General features: G+C 43.5%; 2 protein-coding genes across 2 annotated transcripts in view; one reads left to right on the top strand and one right to left on the bottom strand.

Annotated features, from left to right (window-relative positions):
- Positions 1–1528, top strand: part of LOC130210290 (rho guanine nucleotide exchange factor 26-like) — a 32228-nt gene extending 30700 nt beyond the window's left edge. Inside the window, exon 15 of the mRNA XM_056440351.1 lies at positions 80–1528. Within this exon, the coding sequence (XP_056296326.1) occupies positions 80–222 (143 nt within the window). The 3' untranslated portion in view covers positions 223–1528. The remainder of the gene's footprint in view (positions 1–79) is intronic.
- dhx36 (DEAH (Asp-Glu-Ala-His) box polypeptide 36) lies at positions 1344–23028 on the bottom strand. The gene is made up of 26 exons (XM_056440350.1): positions 22472–23028; positions 21296–21450; positions 21019–21132; positions 20656–20884; positions 19958–19996; positions 19644–19814; positions 19367–19446; positions 17011–17085; positions 14975–15141; positions 14802–14883; positions 14541–14681; positions 13372–13477; positions 10231–10318; positions 9486–9541; positions 9306–9370; positions 8551–8694; positions 8061–8178; positions 7236–7334; positions 5687–5860; positions 5097–5183; positions 4932–5015; positions 4694–4793; positions 4488–4578; positions 3970–4090; positions 2509–2661; positions 1344–2426 (listed from the first exon to the last, which is right to left on the bottom strand). Exons 1-26 carry the CDS (start codon positions 22721–22723, stop codon positions 2196–2198), a joined length of 3222 nt encoding a protein of 1073 aa, XP_056296325.1. The 5' UTR covers positions 22724–23028; the 3' UTR covers positions 1344–2195.
- Between the last annotated feature and the right edge of the window lie 238 nt (positions 23029–23266).

Here is a 23266-nt window from a genome sequence, read left to right as displayed (position 1 = left end):
CCTTTCTAAAGAACAGACCGCGTCTGGAAACGCAGCACGCGCTTCAGTTCTCATGCATCGGTGCAATTTGTCCTCCCAGGCTGGTACGAAGGCGAGCGACTGCGCGACGGGGAAAGGGGGTGGTTCCTCGCCGAGTGTGCCGAACCAATCACGTGCCAGGCCACCATCGAGCGCAACATGCAGAGGATGGACCGCCTCCAGGGGTTGGAGACCAACGTATGAGCCCGGCGCTTCAAACCAGAGGGCGCCGCTCAGCTGGCAGCCTGTGACTCAACAGCGACCTTTCCTTTGTAAGAACAAACGAGTTCAGTCACCGCATCAGTGGCCGGCGGCCCGACTGTCCACAGCGGGTTAAAGGTCAAGCCGTGGTTCTTAAGACTTCAGCTCCGAGAGTTCAACAATTTCGATTTCCTTAATTGCCGATTGGTCCCCATGCGATTGGGATCCTTTACATTCATTCATCACGTCCTGCCAGTCACGTCCTTCAAAGCCTTTGAATGTGAACTTTTTCTGTTTTTTTCTCTCCAAACATTTATTGAGTGACAGATGTGCGCTGTAATAATTGAGGTGAAATAGACCAAAGACTGTGAGGACGACAGCAGCCCGATGATGAGGATCATCAAGTCATTAGGATCTTCGTCAGTGACAATGTCACGATGACGATGTTGGCTGTGAGATAATAAGGCGGGGGGGGGGCAGCTTCTTTACAGTGTTGGTTAGTGGAGAACTCGTGTTTCTGAACAAGTCAAACTTGTAGAATGATATTTACAAGTAAACTCAGATCTGCAGTAAAACCATGAATGCTAACCGTCTGAAGTCCATGAAACGTGGTGTCATTCATTGAATGAGAATTTGAGTTCCAGGTGTAATGTCGTGACGTCCACGGCTGAAGGAGAAGTATCCGTCCTCCACCGCCGTGACTCAAACTCTACATGTGTCACGGATCCTATTTTTCTCTCCGTCCGCTCAATAATTGGGACGGCCTGAAATATCATCACCTTCGATCGCAGCCGGGGTTGTAAATAAAGACACGCCCCCCTCAGGATTTATACCTGTGATGTTACGGAGGGAAGCAGAATGAATTAGTGTGTGCTGCTGATGGGGAGACCGGAAGAGAAGCTCGCCCCCTGCTTCTTTCTTTTTTTAGTGTCGCCGTGGCCCGCCAAAGGAGATGGATGGCGTGGTCAGAGTGGTGAAGACACCGTCCATCAGGCCCACCGCGCTGACCCAAAGGACAACTTGAGCTACATGTAGCGGGCGGAGCACCCAGCAGGAAGGACGGGGGTATCCAGACAAAGCGTTGCTCTTGCACTCAGGGAACATGACCTCTGCAACACCACACATAAGCATGAACTTCTCTTTATTTCAATCACTTCCTGAACTTGTAACTATTGTAAATCATCGGTGTTCATGTAAATATGTAAATCAGCCTGAATTGTAACATATATGTTTGCCAAAATACAGATTTATATTGCGGAAACTGCAGACAACCTTTTTAATATTTCAAATAAAAGCTTAATTGCCTGGAGCCGGTCGTGTCCTCTTCATCAATATGGAATGTGCTTTGAGGATCCCTGCTAGCGATATCAAAGAATAAGACTTTTACCCCTCCGGTAACATTTTGAACAATAAATTGGCCGTTTGTTGTCGGTATTCAGTGCAGACTCATCAGGAATGTTCAGAAAGCCTTTGGCCAGCAGCACGGTTCAGATATCAGAGATGAGATCCATGCAGATGTTCAATGTATCCGAATACAACGCAGGTGGTTTTCGTGATTGCTCCCTCAAGGCTCTGAATAAATGGTCCTTTCCCATAACGCCTGCAATATTTTGGCGTGATGGTGATCACTTTGTTTTTGAATTCCTACATTTCATCCGAGTCGAGCAGGTGAAGCCACGCCAGCCGGGTTTTAATGTATTGATCCTTTCTTTATTGCGCCGTGGCATTGCTTCAAGACGAGCGAGATCTATCCAAACCAAACACAACGGCTACAGAGTGTGGATGAGAACGTGGATTGGTCGTTGCTAAATAACAGAAACGGCAAAAAACAAAGCGAGTCATTCAAGTGTTCAACATTTTACAATACTATCGCATGCTGGCTTTCAGAAGCGCCACCAGGGAGGCCAGCTGGTGGTCAGACATATCTAAACTAACCTCTGTGGCTACGGGTCATTTCTCCTCAAAGCCGGCCACACCTAATCGTCGTCGTCGTCATTGAATTGTCTGTGTTGTCCCCTCGGGGGGGCCGACGCCCACGGCTTTTCGTAGCCCCGCCCGCCGACGCCTGTTGGCTTCTCCTGGGTGGTGATGAGGTCGATGATGGCCGTGATGACGGCGCAGTCTTTGGACTGACGGTTCTGCCAGTCCACGGGAGCCGGGTGACGGATCTTCTCCTCGAACAGAGAGTCCAGCTCTCTCTTTAAGCTCTGTGGGGAAGACGGGGAGACGCCAGGTCAGTGGAACGCATCTCCTCGTCGGCTTTGTTTGCGCGCGCGTCCTTTTGCTTACTTTGACGAGATGAGCGATGCGTGCCGGGGACCTGAAGACGATCCACTGGTCCACGGCGATGGTCTCCTGGTCCTCGTCTTTCTGGATTGTGATGTCCCCGCCGAAGAACAGCAGCGAGAACGGGGACACCTCGGTGCAATCGTAGAGGAAGATCTGAGGACGAAGTCAAACTCACTCAGTCGGAGAAAGGATCGCGATGACACGCCGCCGCGGGCTGACGGGGTCCCATTAGTGGAGGGATGGAGAGCGGCGGTGAGAGTTACAAATGTGGTTCAGTGCCTCGAGCGTCAAGAGAATGAGAGAAATGTCGTCTCGCCCCGTCTGTGAATTTCACAAATGTGTTCCACTCTTTCCTTTCCTGTGCTCAGCTGAACAGCTGTTCATGCGGAGCAGCGTCACTATTGACGCACAGATACAAAACAGCATCTGTTTGTAAAGAAATGACTAAGTAGGTCAATACGGTTCACATATAATTGAAAATGTGAACGATTTAGACAAAACATATTCGTGATGCTCTATTGAATGCACTCTGCACACACGTACCCCGTATGCTTGGCCTAATATAGAGATATTTATATTTCAGCCTTGAAGGTAACGGAGAGAAGTGTTGAACATGAGCATCAGAGGAAGGTCGGGGGAGTGGGTGGCAGACGAAGAGAAAACGGATAAGCAAAGAGCGGGAGAGAGCGCCGTGTGTCCCGTGAGGGCGTAATGTCACGCGGCCGCCGGGAGCAAGTGCGTCAGCGGAGCTAAAGCTTCACGTCATCACTCACTATCCTTCCTTTTCTAGAACTTAACACAAATGACCTGGCCAAGCTTGACCTCTCTGAACACTTTACTTCGACAACGGACACAGATGCAGAGCATCGTGCAGGAAACCACTTAAAGACGGCGGGGAAAAAGAAAAAAACATTTAATGGCGGCAATAATAATAGTGAAATCCAGCAAAACACTTTTCCTCATGAAGACCGAAGAGGACAAAGTGAGGGGCAGAAATCAGAGGACATGAAAGGTGCTTTCCGGCTGAAGGGGAGCGTTCACAAAGAGAGACGGCACGGGAATAACGAGGAACGACGGATGCAAAGGAGGCGGAAATTGGAGCGTGAAGAAGAGCAATTATAAAAGACGAGAAGAAAAAAAAGAGCAGGAGAGGAGAGGGGGTGACCGTCGGGTGACAGTCGGGAGCCGCGCTGACCGTTTCCCCACCACCTCTTGCATTGTGTCTGGACGCTTTGAAGCACGAGAGCCTTTGAGGGCGAGTTGAAAGGAAACGTTTGAATAAAATATTCATTCAGAGGAAAGCTGGAATAAACCACGCCTCCCCCTTTCCCCTCACATCAGGGGTCACGTACAGGATCAACACGACAAAAGCAAAACACACTCGAGTGTAACGACATCCATGCATCAGTTGAAACACAGGTGGTGGTCCGTCGTCCCCCCCCCCCCCCCTCGCCTACTCACGCTGCTCGTTCTCATCTTGAGGTGGTAGATGAGCCAGGAGTAGTTGAAGTTCGTCTCTTCCGCATTGACGGATTTGGGGTGGATGCACACCTTCCCGTCAGCCTGAGTGTACGCCTTCACCCTGAGAGAGAGAGGATTAGAGTGCGTCTGGGCGTCAGGGTCACGCACAATGGTTCAAACTATTCATTTTAAATTAAACATTTCTCATGACTGCGTAGCTGGACGATCGCAGGAAATTCCTCTATGGATGGCCGCCGTGCGCTACACTGGCAACGACTTCTAGTACGAAGTCGTTTGGTGTCAAATCTCCTTTTTTATGAATTAGTTCTAGAAACAACCCACCAGGTGCCTTTGGCTCGTTAATATGAAACAATGCCTCGTTCCATTGTAGCACGGAGGGCACCGAAGACGAGTGATGCGGTCTGCAAATCCTCTATTAGTGCGGAGGCCACTTGTCATGTCAGAACTTGAACGAGAACATCCCTTCCCCCGTCTGTCTTTGATCATCGCGGACTCACCCGGGCCTCTTCTTGCTGCCCGACGGTCTGATGGTGGCCACCTTCGGGTACAGACCAGCTACAATCACCGCCTTGATCAACTTCTCATTGTCTGGTAAAGGAAATGGGAGTTAGAGAAATACAATAAGATGTGCCTGTTGCGTGATATGTCACGGTCTGGTTTTAAGATTCATAAGAAAGAGAACCAATCGGTGACTCTTATTTACCCGAGTTGACATTGGATGCGGGGTCTTTGGGGTCCCTGCTGCTGACGAAGCCTGTATTCATCAGATGCTCAGCAAACTGGCCTTTCATATTGTGCAGCATCTGAAAAGCAAAGGGCACATTGCTTCTCAATAGGAACTGCATGTCATTCTCTGCCCAGGCAGCAGTCAACTTGAACATGTGATGAGGTTTTCTTCTCAAAGCACATCAGACACAACACTCATAATCAGACTGGCTCACCTGGAGTGTGTTGGCAGACAGGAAGTTGTCCCAGCAGTACTCCCTTTCATACCTGGCGCCTCGGTGTTTGGCGTCCTCCCAGCCCTGCTCAATCAAACACATGACAACAGAGTCACACAGCGGCCAGAGATTAAAGACAGACGTGAGAGATGTGCGCCGTCTTACCTGGAAGGCATTGACAATAGTGAGGTGGTCACTCTTGGAGTTTCTGGACAGGGTCCTTCTCCTCATGTCTGCCATCTTCTCTTTACCCTGAGACAGACACATGGATTTATTCCGTAAAGACCGACTTTGCAATGGAAGAAGAAAAAGTAGGATGGGAGCCAGAGCCTTCAGTTATCAAGCTCCTCTTTTATGGATCCAGCTTCCACCTTCAGTCCGAGAGGCAGACACAGTCACCTCGTGTAGAGGAGACTGAAGACTTTCCTCTTTGACGGTCTTATAGTTTTCGGGCTGAATCAGGTTGACCTGGTCCAGCCCCTAGAGATGCTGCTATCGGCTTATAGGCTGCTGGGGGACGTTTAGGATACACTGAGCACCTCTCTCCTCTTCTCTCTCTCCTTATGGATACATTTACATCTCTCCATTGCACATTACTAACTCTGCTTCCTCCACGGAGTCTTTGTGACTTCACGTCTGAGGCTAATTTGTAATTTGTGATAATGAGCTATACAAACTGAACTGAAGAAGGAGTGCAGCAATGTGTTGTGTCACTGCTGGCACACGCTTTCATGTGTGTGAACTCAGTGTCCTACCAGGGGTATGAAGAAAGGGTCTTTGAAGCTGAGTGAGGCTGCGATGGTGAGTACGGGGTCCAGGGATCCCAACAGAGCTCCAAACAGAATGAGTTTGCCGATGTGCGGCTGCACAGGCAGGCGAGCCAGGTGGAAACCCAACGCGGTCAGATTCTCCGAGCAGTCCAGGGCATTCTGTCACAAAACCCAGAAGAAAATCAAACATCTTTGGTCATCTCCAGCTCGACACATATTTTCTATCCAGGAAAATAATATCAGGGTTCATACACATGTCGACCGATGGATTTCCACGACTTTAAACCAAATTTCCATGACCAATCATTTTGTGAAATCTCGGTGTGTACACGAGTATAAACCTTAAATGACACAAATAAATGAGACAAGTTGGATTCAAAGAATAAATATGCATATAAATGTTTATTCTACTGTGTAAATAAACACATGAATATTAAAAAAAACTTTCAGAAATAAAAGTGTTTTAACCTTGTGAGAATCTTGTTCTCCCTTTATCTTCTGAAACCCTTTGAATGAGTTCTGATTTATCATTTAGTCCTCATTTCTTTACGAGAGGACGAGCCTCCCTGGAACTAGCGGATGCTTCCAGACAGGAGAAAAATGACTTTGGTACATTTTCTTTGCCGGAAAAAATAGCTGAATTAACGCTGACACAATGAGTCCGATGAATTGATAATGTAACGAATTGTTAGTTGCGGCTGTTGTTGGGGAAAATCATATAACCTTGGTTGAACTCCTTAGAGTCAGCCAGCATAAATAATGATGTACCTTGCTATGATACTCGGTTATTAATGCGGATTAATGTGTTTTTGATTATTTATTTTATTATTTTATATTTATATTATGTATTATTAAAAAATTTTTAAAAAAAAGTTTTTGAAATTAATCGCATGAAATGATTTGAGATGGATGGTGATTCAGGGAATTAGATTAGAGGAGGATCTTTGATAAGGTGTCAAGTCATCAAAGGTCAAAAACATCCATCCTCTGAATGACACATTTTGTGGTGGGATTGGTTATTATATGAGGGGACATTTGATAAGATTTTTTTTGATCGATCAAAAAAGGTCGGTCAAAGAAAAGTCAAAATCTTCTTTTCCACCATAGCACGGTCAATTTTTCCAATTGGCCTGCAAATAATAAAAAATGTTTATAACTCAATGCCCCCAATCTTGTGATTATGTAGTATGCTCTACCGAGTGCCCGTTCTAGTTTAACAGATGTTCTCCTGACTGCGGACTACGATCCCTTGTGATCCAACCAGAGTAAATCATGTGCCCGGCTCTTCAAATAATTGATGTGATTAGTTAAAAGGTCTGATGGGAGGGGCTAAATATACATTACAAATATCTGCTAAAGATGCTAAAAAGATTTGTTCACTTGTTGGATGTTGCCTTGTGCTCATTAATACAGTCCCGCTGGGTTGCTACATCAAATCTTTGTCTCCACTGTCTTGTTATTTCAGATTAGATCTTATTGTTTTTGTTCTTAACCGATCTTTTAATATAATTGAATGATCTTAACTCTTTCTTACCAGGTCTACGAGGTTCTTGATGGCGAGGTTGATGGCGATTGTAGTGGGAGGGTCCAGGGATTTCTCCAGGAATTCAGCTATCGACCCCAGATTCAAAATCTAGGCAGCACACAACACACTTATCAGAAAAAGCGTGTCATTATTTGTACATGAAATTCCACTCACTTGTGTCTAATTGCCTGTAGTGTGCAGCAGTGCATTGTGGGCAGTGTCGTGTCGAGCAACAGCCAGGTGCTGAGCACACAATGTGATGATGAGGACAAAAGATGACGCTCACAATATGTATTCACTTCCACATTAAATAGAGTTTTTAAAAATACACCAAACATCTACCGGTGTGAAATGAAGGAGTAAGGAAGCGACCACATTTCTATGTCTGACTCAGAGGTCGGTGTTGAGAGAGTAACCTCGGGGTTAGCGCGTTGTTCGTGTTTCTCTCACCCACGAGCTTCAAAAAACACATCAATGGGGACACACACACACACACACACACTCACACACACACACACACACACACACACACACACACACACACACACACACACACACACACACACACACACACACACACACACACACACACACACACTAAAGCCTGGTGGGAACAACCACTGCACACACTAGATCTCAGTGAACCTTGGCTTCATGTTCCATTCGCATGGTTTGAAACATTTCTGAGTGGAGCGCGTGGATTCCTTTGTTCCGCTTGCGTCCTCGTTCCCCCTTCTGCATTCACTAAACCCATTCGCGGCAATCTCGTCTTCGTCTGAACTCCCGAGGCGACACCTGTGTGTCCGTCTCGGTCGTTCTCTCCTCAGAGACAACCTTGATTTGCAGGCAGAGCTCCTCCAGTGGAGTCCTCATGATTTCAGGTAATTGATACGCGTCCAGCAGGCTGGCCCTGAGACCGTTGTACAGATGATAGCACTTCCCCGGACACACTCTGCATGGATGCACAGGAGAAGAGAGCGAGACAGAGAGGGGCGAGAGAGAGAAAGAAGAGGTTGCGTGTTACATCAGTCCCGTGATAAGAGCTTCATCGAAAAAAAGTCAACAGGATGAAACTTCACTCGGTCAGCAGCTCCTGCTAATTGGACCTCGCTGCACTTTGATGTCAGGGCGAGTGAACAGAACAGACTGGAAACAACCTGGGAGTGACTACACTTTGCTTTGTAGCAAGGAAGGAGTGGGCTGAAGGGAACGACCGACAGAAGGCCGCGATGACAAGGAGAAGGCGACATAATGCATCCGGAGGAGCATCGCATAGCCAGAGGCACTGATGCGGCGGTCCCTCGTTACACCGACGCACACACACCTGCCGGCACGTCCTTTCCTCTGTTTGGCGTTGGCCAGGCTGACCCACTCTGCCGTCATGGTGCTGATGTTGTTGCTGGTGTCAAAGTGGGTCTCCTTAATCTTGCCTCCATCGATCACATAGACAACATCATCTATAGTGATGCTGTGAGGAAGAGTGGAGAGAGAAGAAGAAGAAGAGGGAGAGACAGAAAAAAGACCAAAATCAGAATATAAAAAATTAAATATCGCCCTCTGGTAGATTTAAACTTTAAAGTCTATATTTAGTCGTGATGTGAGGAGAGTGCATGCAGATTCTTAAATTGCTCAGTTTGTGTTTGCACACACACACACCCCCACACGTGTGTGTGTGTGTGTGTGTGTAGAATCCTGAACTGGAAAAGGAAGATGTACATATAAGATGGACAAGGCTGTCTTTTACAGTTGAAACAAATGTAGGTAAATTAACAGAGAAACCTGAGATTCTGTCCTAATATTTTGTCTTCGCTTTATACTCGTCTGCATTTGTGAAATGTTAAGTTTTTTTTCTGCTTCTATATCTCAGCCGGTTGCCACGGAAACAAGGCTCGGTCCTGTACAACAGGCATCATTCTTCAGTGGCTGCGTACAGACCCGTAAGTCCCCCCCGGCTTGCTTCCTCATCCTCATCTTCACTCTGCATTTGTTCTTCCTACATGCTCTTCCTCTTTGTGTCTTTGTTGCAGTGTCCTTCCTCCAGTCTTTTATTCCATCTGACACACACACACACACACTTACCTGGTCTCAGCTATATTGGTAGCAATCACAATCTTTCGAATTCCAGGAGGAGGCCTTTTGAACACCTGAGAAGAGTCGGGGGGAACATAGAAACATAAGAACATAAGATTGGACTTTTCTGATATCGAAGAGGAGTAAAGAAGGACAAGTGGACAGAGAGAGAAACAGAAGAATGCTAACCTGCGTCTGGTTTACGGTGGGCATGAGCGAGTGCAGAGGGATGATAACGAACCGGTCTGAAACACAACAGGACACCGAAGAACAATCAAACAAAGAAGCGCTGCTCGTCGTGTGGGAGGCTTACAAATGATGTTGAGAAATATCCTGGTCAATATCAAGAATGCAACAACTTCTCACCATTTGTTCATCTTTGGCAACACAACTTATATTGTTATTAGATAAAAACAGAAAACACACGAGATGTAATCAAGTATATTTAAAAAATCCCCATCAGTAATGTTTTAGAAAAAAAAAGAATAATCTTACATTTATAGCTACTCCTCCTTCAAAAGAAAAATGATGTATGGTTTTAACAACAGAGTACAATATTTCTTCTGAATATATGCGCACTTACGTTTTTTAAAGTTTTAATATCAGAAAATATCGATTTTCTAAAATCCAATTAATTTCCAGTGGATTAATTGTTCCAGCTCTCGACACTTCTGAAGGTAATATTGAACATGATCCAAACAAGTAACATAATCATGCTCCAACGTATAATATACCATATTTAAGCTGGGCACAGAGAAGGGTTTCTCCCTCCAACCTGCATGTTGAAACTGCCTTTGAGTCGACAATAAGTAGATAACAAGAGTGGCGAAGGACTTCAAATGCATCACACAGCCCCAACGTACGTGAATAACGATCTCCTCTGAAACATATCGACCCCGACGTCACTAGAACGTGTGTGTTTCCTCGCGTGTACCTGATCGGAACATCTGCTGAGCCACGAGCAGGTCGTTGAGACCGCTGATGTTGTCCCAGCCAGGAAGGAAGACCAAGATGGCTCCATCCTGTCCGACAAGACACAACACGCAATAAAAGAGAGCGGATTCAGAAGAGAAAACACAACAAGAAACAAATAGTCATTATCCGGAGGAGCCTCGGCAACAACTAGGCCAAGTGAGCGAGGTTTCGTGTCCTCGGAGGAGCCGACTTGCCCAGAGCTCGAAGCCCCCACATTCGGCCAGACAATGGGCCCGGACATCGCCTGCCAACATCATAATGACATCATCATCTTCCCACCACAGGGCAGCCCTCTGCTTCACATTACCACAGGGATGGACTCTCAACACAGCAAAGAAAAAAAAGAGGTAAACCAATTCATCACCTGGAAAATATAGAGGCAACACAAATGCAATCTGAGAAAACATCAGCGGTAACTCATTAAGTCGGAGGTGTTCCGGTGCAAATGGGATGGACGGCCACGAAACGCAAAGTAGGTATCAGCCCCTCAAACATAACAACTACTTCACATAATGCTGCGATGGATAAATGACAGTATGAATTAGTGATGAGGAGCAATTGTATTATTGTAGCAGCAAGAATCAGGACACAGAATAAAGCAAATAATCAAGATTTAGAGATTACAATTCACTTTTGAGGAATATAAACTTGCTTTTTCCTTTCACAAAATGCCAAACATCTCAATGCATTAGTGTTTAATGTCACCTGACCTTAAGCGGCCATTTAAGTTTTTTTACATTATTTAACCCGTTTACATCTGTAATGATGACAGGCTGCCTGGTCCTTTTGTCTTTTTTTAAATCAATAAATGTGTCAGAAAATGTCCATGGTCTGCTGTTTTCAAAATATGGCAAATATTTGTCATTATTATATGTTATAAATGCTTATATTTGAATTTTCATCATCAGGTTTCTCTTCATAAACAGTTGTAAATGAACATGAAGAACACCTTTGAGATTACAACAATGAAACACTGTCTGAAGTTAGCAGATGTTCCTCATTTCCAGATTTTAGGAGACTAAACCAAACCTAACCACGATTATGGTCGCTCCAAACACTTTTTTTTAACTGAAGACAAATAAAAATGTTAGATGCTCTAAACCTCGGAAACCAGCACAAATCTTTTTAAATTAAACACCTGAAATTAAACAAGTCTTTAAAAAGGACTTTTCATTTCCTAAAGAGAAAGGAGAGAGAAAGAACAGACATAAAAGAAAATAGCTTCTGGGTCTTGAACACTTCACTGTCACCCACTTGGGACTAGACGTGTGTGTATTAATGTCCTTGCAGGCGGTGTGCGCAACCGGAAAAAAACACATGTTCACACACAAGCATAACATAATCAACTCCCTGAGTGGACACACACACACGCACACATCTAGGTGTCTAATCACAAACTCCTGCAACATAATTAAATTAACCATCACAGTAAAAAGCCAGGTAGACGTCCCGTTTCCTCGGTTCAGAACGTCGTCACAGAGAATCAAGCAGTTCCCTCTCGACCGCTGGACAAAGCCACAGCCAATCAGGATGGCCGTGACTGATCGCGATATGGCTTCACGGGGGAGGGGATAATTATTCTGTCTGACTGTGTTAGTCACATCTCATTCTAGGCCTGTCTCTTTTTCCCGTTTCTCTCTCCTATGCAACACAAACTAACGAACGAGTTGAACTAGTTTCACTTCGTTTGGAAAAATACAGGAAAAGCGAGAGCAGTATCGATTGTTTTCCTTCCATTCCGGCACATTTCATAAGTTGTCCTCACCATTGTTGTCTCCCTTTTAACAGGGACTTTTAAGCCCACGCTGACTGCTTGTTCAGCTATAGATACGACTAAAAGCGTCACGTGAAGGAAAAAAAAAGAGACGTCTGATCTGACTGTGAATTATACTCCACGTTACCAAAGTCTGAGCTGAACACTGAAAAGAAAAGAATAGAGTTTAACAAGATTGAAAAAAAGAAAAGATGAATGTGCATTGGGAGTGCATCCGTTTGATCCCTCACTAGCTCTGCTTGTATCGATTGTGGGATATTCCTTCTGATCGAATGCCGCTTCATGTTTGGAAGCGAGCCCTCCTGTTCCTTCCATCTGCTCTCCCTGGGAATGTACTGAACATCTATCGCTGTCAACTATTCACTAGTATTTGATTTTTAAACCATGTTCCTAATGAAGCACTGCTCTGTCCAACCGTCTACAATCAAGTCCAAGAAAAAAAAAATCTTAAAATCAGCATCCTCACTAAACTTTGACATCGACCAGTCTGTGATGATCTATCAACACAAAAGACTCTGATCGTTAACTATAGTCAGAATAATTGATCATTGTATTTATTTTTACAAAAAAAAAAGAAGTAAAAGTTCATGTAAATGAGGTATTATTTGCCTTAAATTTAAAATGGAATAAAGAAATGCTGTGCTTGTGTTCAAATGAAGCTGTTATTAAGGTGTAACACAAAATTGGGGGAAGTATCCACTTTATATTCATTAAATAACAGGCAAACCAGACGGGGTCATTTTTGACCCCAGAGGACAACAGGTGTGATTATGTGCTGCAATTAGAAAAATGTAAATGATTCAAAAACGGCATCCTCACTAAACGTTGACATGTACCGCTCTGTAATAATTCAAATAGTCAAAATAATATAAAGTAAAAAAATAAATAATGTACATTTCATTTCCGTTCAAAAACAGGGAAAACTTTTTCATACACAAGGTCTATTGGCCCTAAATTCCCGAAACAAAGAGAAACATGTGTGATAATGGGTTAGACTGAAGTAAGACTAAAGGTGTAAAACAGAATTAATTGACAATTTATACGATATGCCTTAAATAACGGTCAAACCAGTCGGGGTCATTTTTGACCCCAGAGGACAAAAGGTGTATGGCCAACGGGAGGACATCACGAGGGTTAAAATCTCCAGGACAAGCGTCCGTGACATCGGCACTCAGGGCGTTTCAGCTGTTTCGACCCATGCAACAAACTCCCTGGAATCCCATTTCCATCAAATGGAGTATGTAAATAGACATTGAATTCAAGCCACCACAATGTAGCCACGTTCAGACAGACGGCTGCCCTGAAACCACAAAGAAAAAAAATCACCTCCTCCTTGAGCACAATATGGCGAATCAGTGTCACGATCAGCTCCAGGTCAATCTTGTCGTCATTGTCCAACATCTCCAGCGTCTCAATGGTGTTGTCGGAGTATCTATAAAACATGGGGCACAGACAGTTAATAAATAGACAAACATCCATCTGCTGTGCTTTAACATGGTTACACATTGCACTGCAGCTTAGCAACAAAGCGCAAATGGGGGGTTTTGTTTTAAAAAGACAAACTTTACGAGGTACCAAACTCAATAGTTACCATGTTTATGCATTTAGTTATTGTGTATTCACTGTATAAACCCTGCTATTTCCATTTTTCTATTTGCCTTTTTCTAGTTTTCCTTTTAAATGGACCAATACTTTTCAAGTTGCAAATGACAAATACGTCTCTTGAATCTTGAACATACTTGATGTGTCTAATAACCCCATGACTGAAGCTTCAGTGCGGACAGGAGGAATGATCACCAGTATGTAGGAAAAATATTTTAAATATATAAATGGGCACCTGACTGCTGTTTCAAGTCACAGCTATGGAGTGTGAAATAGGCTCTGCCCTTGATTTGCCATTTGTGAGTTATACCGACTCGGGACATATTGCACCTGCATACAGCGTAGTGAGTGACAGATGGCTTTGCCAAGAGCTCTGCCCATTCAATGTCATGACAGGATTGTCGGGTTGTGCGTTCAGACGGCGAAGAAATCACATCTATGTTCTGTTGCATCGACTCGGCAAAGAAAAAAGAGACTGCGCTGCAAACAGCTGTAATAAAAGAAGAAGGGTGGTTGCTGAGTTGTATTGAGAAGTGAAGCTCGTCCCCTCACACATGTTGAGGCAGTTGTTGAATGAAAAAAGTAAGAAAGTATGTAAACTACAGCTGTTGCAGTGTTCGTATATATGTATGTTACCGATGCATAGAGTTTCCTGAAGAGGCGACAACATTGTCGTTTCCGTGCTTCAGCGACCAAAGGCGTGGGTACAACACTTCAACGCAGGTATATTCACTCTTCCGTTTACATTATTTTTCGGGTCGAGCGTTCCGAAGCACTTCCCCTGCTCTACGTTTAGCTCTCAAACACTCAAATTCGCGACGGAAAGGAGATATTCATTTTAAAACTGCCGCATGTATCACCTGGCAGCTGCTTTAACATTCTCCCCAACTCACCTGTCCTGCAGTGTGCGTGCGTAACTGGGCCAATTCTCCTTGTATTCAGCCTCTTTCGCCTCCTTCTCAGGCCTGGAGTTCCTCCCCTGCATGAAGCCTCTCTTCCTTGCGGGGCGACGGTCCAGATTCTGGCAACGATAACTGGCAGACACACCAACCAGTTTATAGAAGACCCCAATCACACAGAAGGGGTGTGGTTTGTATCTTTGTGTTTGTGTGCGTGTATGTCTTTGTGTATGTTTGGGAGCTGTGTCGCTCTACCTGGTTAACTCCACAACGTCCTCAAGTAGGAACTCTTCGACTGGGAACGTCAAACCGGGGATGTGAATGATCTCACAGTTGTCTGAAGGTTTGATGCGGGGAAACGGGGACATGAGGAGGAGGAACAATCCAAAACAATTCACCTGCGGGATGTCATTTGGTCGGCCGCATACCAAAATATCTAGAAAACTTCTCTGCGTTGAGCGTGGCGCTCATGAGGATGATCTTAAGGTCATCTCGAAGGGTGAGTATGTTCTTCACAATGACGAGCAAAACGTCAGACTGCAGGTTCCTTTCGTGGATCTCATCCAACACCAGGTGGCTGATGGTGGACAATAATCTGAAACATACACAGAAAAATAAGGAAGATGGTTCATTGTGGGTTGGGTTAATCTGGGCATTCCAATACCCCGACGACGATACTATTTAGTATGCCCAGCTCTTTAGCATGATAAATGCAATATGCCATAAATACCATGAAGTCTAACTGCATCCAGTCGCATTTTGCAGGATGCTAGCCAGCATGCTTTTCTGATTATTCTGACCCACATTCCTCTGCATAGCAGGTATATGAGCAAGGGGGTCATAGTTCAAGGTGCATTGTTATGACAAAGTCCCAATTTAAGGCATACATGCAACACAACAACAACAACTGTGAGGGCAGATGCAGTATGTCTTTCTATTATTCAGCTATGATTTCCTTCAGCTGTTTACATTTATCTGAGCGTTCCATATCAGTGCGCACTCAAAATAACAATAACGGTCGATTTTGCACGACCGTTAGTTGTCAGTTCAAGCTTGACGGCTACAAACATGTTCTGTGTGAACTTTAATATTTGGGGGGAATGACTTTAAATGAGTGGTTAGCGGAAAGGAAACTTCAGGTAGATGTCATGCCACCAGAGATAAGAAAGAGGGTCTCGTTAGAAAAGTCTGTCGACAGCAACAGACCCACACACGGGGACTATTTTCTGTCGGCTACTGAAATGCATGCACAACGTTTGGTGGCGACAACTATTTTGTGCTGAGAGGCAGCTGACTATTTATGATGTTGCACGCAACCGTAATATAAAAGCAATAAGCTACTCGAGGCAGGACTTTGTCATCAATAATGTCCTTTTCAAAGGTTTCCCAGCCCTCCACTGCGCGACGGGCTTAACAACACCCTTGAAGCGGATATTATTGACGACGAAGTACTGCCTCTCGCACCTTATTGCTTAATTACCTTCGCATTGAAAATGCGGAAGGTTATGTTTTGATCGCCGTGTATTTATTTATTTATTTGTATGCGTGTTACTCGCATAACACAAAAAGGATTAAACCGAATCGCATGAAATTTGGTGGGATGATTGGTTATTATCCGGGGACCATTTGATTAGATTTTGGGATTGATTGGGTCAAAGGTCACGGTCAAGGTCATGAAAAGGTCAACATCTTCTTTTTACCATAGCGCAGTCAATTTATATCCAATTGGCATGCAACTAATGCCAACATGTTCATAATTCAATGCCCAATCTTGTGATATGCGAAGGTATGCGCTCTACCGAGTGCCCGTTCTAGTTAAATACTGTTTTTTACTTACTTTTCAAATGCTGCATCTAATCTTTTGCGATCTAAAAAAGGTATATTACATATATGTGATCTTTTTAACAAGAATTGAGTTGTGTGCTTATCTGTGTGCTTGTAGTTTAATGATGACTCAAAAGACTATGTTGGACTTGAAATATAAATGCATCAATTGATGGCTGGAGACAAAAACTGACAAGTTTGAGCTGCAGTCCAGACAACTGCCCAAACATGTGCAGCATTTCTGCCAGACAACTGTATTCCTAATTGACTCACAAGAGCTATACCAATTCTGAAAAGACCATGAAGCAAGACGACGAGAAAAACTGGCACTCCCACTTGTGCTGCGTTCACACCAAAAGGTTTTTGGGTGTGAAGGTGAACGCAGCATAAGTCTTGTTTAAAAGAAAAATGAAGACACTCAGAAAGCAGGGATGAGTCAACAGAAGGTAGAGGTGTGTGAGTGTGTGTGTGTGTGTGTGTGTGTGTGTGTGTGTGTGTGTGTGTGTGTGTGTGTGTGTGGCAGATGGAATAAAAGACTGGAGGAAGGACACTGCAACAAAGACACAAAGAGGAAGAGCATGTAGGACGAACAAATGCAGAGTGAAGATGAGGATGAGGAAGCAGGCCGGGGGGGACTTACGGGTCTGTACGCAGCCACTGAAGAATGATGCCTGTTGTACAGTACAGGATCGAGCCTTGTTTCCGTGGCAACCGGCTGAGATATAGAAGCACAAAAAAAAAACTTAACATTTCCCAAGTGACACAAATGCAGACGAGTATAAAGCGAAGACAAAATATTAGGACAGAATCTCAGGTTTCTCTGTTAATTTACCTACATTTGTTTCAACTGTAAAAAACAACCTTGTCCATCTTATATGTACATCTTCCTTTTCCAGTTCAGGATTCCACACACTTTTAAAAAGTGTTCTGCTCAAAGACTATTTCAAAGCAGCAATATATTGATAGTGATACTCAAAAAAGCTGAGATTGATGTTGCTAAAAAATGTTTGTTGATACAGAAAACGCTTTCTAATAAATATTCTAATTGGTTGCAATAGGCGCTTGTGTTCAACCCACTATCTTCATAGCACACGTTTTAGAGAATAAAGGTTTCTCCATTAAATAGCAATATTGAAATGATGACTTTATGTTAAGCCCAAACGTGTGTGTGTGTGTATATATACACTACCGTTCAAAAGTTTGGGGTCATCCAGACAATTTTGTGTCTTCCATGAAAACTCACTTTTATTTATCAAATTAATTGAAAATTGAATAGAACATAGTCAAGACATTGACAAGGTAAGAAATAATGATTAATATTTGAAGTATTAATTTTGTTCTTCAAACTTCAAGCTCAAAGGAAGGCCAGTTATAGCTTATATCACCAGCATAACTGTTTTCAGCTGTGCTAACATAATTGCACAAGGGTTTTCGAATCAGATATTAGTCTTCTAAGGCGATTAGCAAACACAATGTACCATTAGAACACTGGAGTGATAGTTGATGGAAATGGGCCTCTATACACCTATGGAGATATTTCATTAGAAACCAGACGTTTCCACCTAGAATAGTCATTTACCACATTAACAATGTATAGAGTGTATTTTTGATTAATGTTATCTTTATTGAAAAAACAGTGCTTTTCTTTGAAAAATAAAGACATTTCTAAGTGACCTCAAACTTTTGAACAGTAGTGGAAATATATATATATCGTCATTCGGTAAAGGAAGATGTACATATAAGATGGACAATGTTGTCTTTTACTGTTTACAATTTGGAGTTTTTGATGCATGATATCTTATTGTGGACAGAGGTATGATCCTGAATATGTTAAACCGTTTTGTTTTTCTGTGGTTATTTGACGAGTACGAAAAAAGATGGCAATCACTGCTAGTTAGAGAGTAGTGTTGATGACACTACTCTCAGCAGCATGTATGTGAATGAACTACAACACAACATCAGAATGGTTTTAAAGGTTGTCCTAAACTGCCTTTTTGGGTCTTTCAATTGTGACAAATCATGCTTTATGTCTTTTATTAGGCACACTTATGAACTTCCACACGGTCGACGTGTGTTTGTGTCTCTGTGTGCCGACATAAACTTATAATGAGGCAGTGAGTGTCTGAATTCTCGTCAAACGCGTCGCCCAGCGAAATTTCGCGTCTATTGCAACCAATCGCGTCTGTCTGTTGACTTTGCATGGGATCTACTCGTGTGAACAATTGGCAACCCTTTTGGTGTGAACGCACCATTTGTGACACATTTTCAATCAGGTGTTGTTCCTCAACAGAGGGTAGGCGGAGCTAAAGCAGCAGACTGTCTTCAATTCACCTGTTTGTGAAACGGTGTGCACGAGCTAGCATTGCTAGTAAAGGGTTACTATGGGGGGAGGAGCTACTGGCAGCTACGGGCGTGGCTTCGGTGTGTGCAAGACAGAGAGGCGACTGTCGGTTCTAAACAACAACGGTGGTTCCTGAAGAGGTTAGTGTAGATCAGGGGTCAGGAACCTTTTCACTGGGAGAGCCATAAAAGCCAAATATTTCTAAATATATTTCATTGAGAGCCAGATAGTATTTTTAACGTATAATAAATAAAATAGGTCTTGCTTTTAATGCGACTTCTGGTGCTGCATGATGCTACGGGGGGGGGGGGGGGGGTTGCAAGTGACTTATTTTTGCTCCGCGAGAAGTGTTAACGACACGTAGAGACAGAAATGACATGCTGTTGTGTAGAGACGATCAATAACAGACGTTTAGTTTAATAAAAGAACAAAGACGTCTTTAAGAAAAGGGACCTTAAATTACTTCTGCTGTAATCTGGCGCGATAGAGAAAATTACAGGGTGGCGGGCGGAGATTTTTCTTTTTCAACTCAAAATTGTCTGGGAGCCATGTATGGCTCTCGAGCCATAGGTTCCCGACCCCTGGTGTAGATGCTGCTATAGCATGAGGTATGCCAATAATTGTAAACAACATATGTTTGAACAGACGTCCTTACCTCTGCAGACGGATTTGGTAACCACAAGAATTTGCATTTCCTACACTTTCTGCCCTCTCTGCTGCGACACGCTCTGCTACCTGAGAGGGAGCATGGACACAACGTTTTAGGACACAATCAGCATTGTGCAAGATCATCCATCTAAATGTCACGACAGATACAGGACATGACATATGCAGCCCATAAATAAACACAACATCACACAACTTAGTAACCGCATCTGTCCTCGGTGTGCGCATACAATCCAACACAGAGCTGAAAAACGAAGCGTACATACCGAGATGGCACTGATGCGACGAGGCTGCGTGCAGACCACACGACACATTGAGCCCACGCCTCTGTTGATGTAGTCGTCGAGGATGAACTGGGGAACCTGAGTGGTCTTTCCACACCCTGTTTCCCCACTCACCACCAGGACACGGTTTGAGTTGATTAGCTCAACCAGCTCCTGAGTAGAGAAAGATGGAAGCAGATGAGAGAAAAGATCATGAGATGAGGACATACAGTCATCGATAATAGACGGTAATAGAGGAGAATATTTAATTTAGCAGAATAAACAATGTTGAAGAGTTAGTGGAATCAAAAACGTACCTCTTGTTTGGCATAAGATGGTAGTCTTTCCCGGAATTTCTGAAGGCAAACATGTTTTGAAACATTTGTTAAGCCTGAACAAAATCAATAAAATGAAGACTTTCTCTCTTTATAACTAAATGATGGGTACAGCTTCTACATACCAAAACATATCGTATTTAAATCTTACAAACCAAAGTCTTAATTAATGATTAATTAATTCCTCAATATTCACAATAATAATGTGACATTACAATATTGTGATACTGTGACTAATCTGCTCTATGAATTTTTTTTTGTTACATTTACCAATATTCTACATGTGGAATCATGTATTCCTGTGATATACAAACTCCCCACCCTCACCATGTGTCTTATAGAAAACATAAACATCGGTCGACTTGTAAATCCCAGAGTACAAAACGAGCCGAAGAATTCTTGCAAATTAACTGGCAGGTTTTTACTAATTATTCATTCCATCTTCAATTATTCTGTTGTTGTAGCGTTGGTTATTTTGACTCCACTACTTTAGTAAACCAATCTTCCCCACAGAAATAACCATGCAACTATTTTTAATTGAATGGTATGCATCACATCTAAAATAATATCAATTAGTTTGGGCATCAAATCAATAATGCAAGTCTGGTGCAGTGGACATTTTGACAAATGAAAAAAAAGACATTCAACATCACAAACTTGATAGTAATCTGTATTCTCACCAGCATTTCTTTGTACTTCGATTCTGATTTCTTGCTCTGCAGATCTCTTTTCAAGCGGTCATCAAGTGAACCGTCTCTGGCTACTTCCTGGATTAAGAACTCCAGGTCCCTGTCCTTCCTTCTCAGTGTCTCTTTCTCCTCCTTCCCCTTCTCCTTCTCCTTTTCCTGCTGCTCTTCGTCATCCCACGTGTCTGGAGGCTCATCTTTAACGACTGCAGGGGAGAAGTAACTGAACGGAAAAACATTAAAGTGTGTAAATATCCACAATACGACCCCAGATTGTTCTGGGATTGTGGCATGGAGCGCCATCAAATATTAAACAATATTGTATGTGAAATGCGTCATATTTGCTTTCAAAGTTACCGTTGTGATTTGAGAGTTGCTTTCTTCTGGCCTGGAGTAACATCTTCCTCCTCTTCCTCAGATTTGAACTCAATCTTCAGTTTTTCCTCTTCAGACATTTCCCCATCGAAGTAGCTACAGGCACACAGAGTGACATATTTCTCAGCACTCACAGCTGAAAAAATATTTGACACTCCAGACACTTTGATCCTATCTACTATTCTTCATTTTCTTTATCATAAGCTCAACATTACACTGGGCAAGTCTCGAACAGAATAGCTGCATAAGCTGTTCTTACCAATGACCACTGCTATTTGCACCTGGCTGGCAGCTGTTAGACGTAGAGGCTCTTGCACTCCAATCCCTCCCACGACCAGGGAAATCATTTTGGACGGAGCGAAGCAGCTTGGTAATATGCTGTTCTCTGGCCTCATCCATCTGGACGACCGCCCGCTGCACAAGAACAGGTAAAGGGAAAAATACAGTCATAACATTGCAGTTAACTTGGACAAATGTTACAACAGCGTTTGGTTTGAACTAGCAATGTTATTAGTTTTGTACCGCTTGAAAGATCCCAGTGAATAATACAATCCACGTAAGAGTGATATACATCGTTACATTATTTTTGCATTTCAGTGATAACTGAAGGATTATTTGCTCTTTTAGCACCATGCAGCTTCTACTGTAACTTCCGTGTACAGTGAATATGGTTGACTTGCTTTCAGGGTTGAAACCAATGATGTCTCCCTGAGACTTCCGATGCCCATTCCAAACACAATAATAAATGTAATTAAAAATAAGTCTCTTTGGCTCCGATAACAAAGGACAGGACAGCAGAAAGTCTCTACATCTTCCGCCGGAGACTGAAAACACACCTTTTCCGACTATATCTGGATTAAAACACAGATTTGCACTTCAGTGGCACTTAAATAGCTCTTATTATGGTACTTTTGTAGTTCGACTATGTTGAGGAAATGTTACTTCCTGTATTCTTGTTGTTCTTAGTTTGTACTCTAGGTTGAAATGCACTTATTGTAAGTCGCTTTGGATAAAAGCGTCTGCTAAATGACATGTAATGTAACATAAAAGCAGTTGTATGACTAAAAGTTTACAAATATTCAGGGAAGACGTCTCTATTGTTTCAGCCATTGTGTACCCACTAAAAGGAGGCGTGCCACCTATCAGCAGGATGTTGCAGACTGATGAGGGTGCACATTTCTGCACATTGACTTTGTGCTTTTAAACATGTTCTAATGTAATCAGCATATGCTCCACACTTTGCTTGTGAATTACTCACTCTGAAGTAGGCACTCTGAACTCAGGTGTCTACTACAGGGGTTGACACATCATATGGAGGGAACTGTCACGTGTCATAAAGTGCCTCGAAATCACACAGGTGATGATCTCTGTTTCTAACGAAGTGACAACCGGCCCCGCTAGACACAATATGCATTCTACCAAACAAAATCCATACCGATCTGCGGTCACCCTGCTTCCTCCTCGCGACTCCGTATCGTGCGTACCACATTCCAATCTCACGTCCCTTCAGGTGAGGAGGAGGACGGTCCCGTTGTCCACCTCCTCCTGGGTCCTGGTCCAAGTCGGACCGTTGTCCACTCGAACCAGATCCACCTCCTCTGTCCCATCGGTCTCTGCTTCCATCTCTGTGTCCTCGACCTCCTCTCCTGCCTCTTCTCTCTCCTCGACCACCATGTCCAGAACTCATACCGCCGTCAGAAACAAGCGGTGGTAACACCACTGACCAAAAAAACGCTGGAAGAATATTAGTTTACCAGTAACTCTAGGTAAAGGTATATTGTAGCGTTAGCTGCTCGCTAATGCTAACGTAGCAAAGATCCGGGCTTGCTTCGCTACATTAGATGTGTTGAATGGACTTGTGGCTCAGAGACGGAGGTTAAAGATACGTAGTACATTCATTGGTTGCTGACGGTGCAAGTACAGTTTTAAATGATGGCCCACTAGTTCACAGATATAAACAGCAACAATCAAATGATGCTGTCAGTAGGCAACCCTTCGTATGGCGCTTGTTCGGGCTCATCGGCATGTCGCGTAGAATTGACGTCAGAGATGTGGCAGCGCTCTGTGATTGGTTGTTCGAATTGTGTTTGGTGGAGGTGGTGGTTGCTGTTTTTTTACCTTCGCATTGAAAATGCCGGAAGGTTATGTTTTGATCGCCGTGTATTTATTTATTTATTTATTTGTATGCGTGTTATTCGCAAAACTCAAAAAGTATTGAACCGAATCGCAT

Source organism: Pseudoliparis swirei, chromosome 20, assembly GCF_029220125.1.
Source record: "Pseudoliparis swirei isolate HS2019 ecotype Mariana Trench chromosome 20, NWPU_hadal_v1, whole genome shotgun sequence".
NCBI lineage: Eukaryota > Metazoa > Chordata > Actinopteri > Perciformes > Liparidae > Pseudoliparis > Pseudoliparis swirei.
The sequence above is the reverse complement of the archived record's forward strand: the minus strand, read 5'-3'. Positions and strand labels throughout refer to the sequence as shown.

Bases quoted from the DNA above. Each gene is read 5' to 3' on its own strand.
- dhx36 (XM_056440350.1), bottom strand. From the start codon at position 22,723: ATGAGTTCTGGACATGGTGGTCGAGGAGAGAGAAGAGGCAGGAGAGGA. The intron at 9,542-10,230 runs GTACACGCGAGG...GTTGTGTTTCAG, and splicing joins TCAGCAGATGTTCCGATCAG to ACCGGTTCGTTATCATCCCT. The intron at 7,335-8,060 runs GTTGTCTCTGAG...TGTGCTGCCTAG, and splicing joins AGCTCTGCCTGCAAATCAAG to ATTTTGAATCTGGGGTCGAT.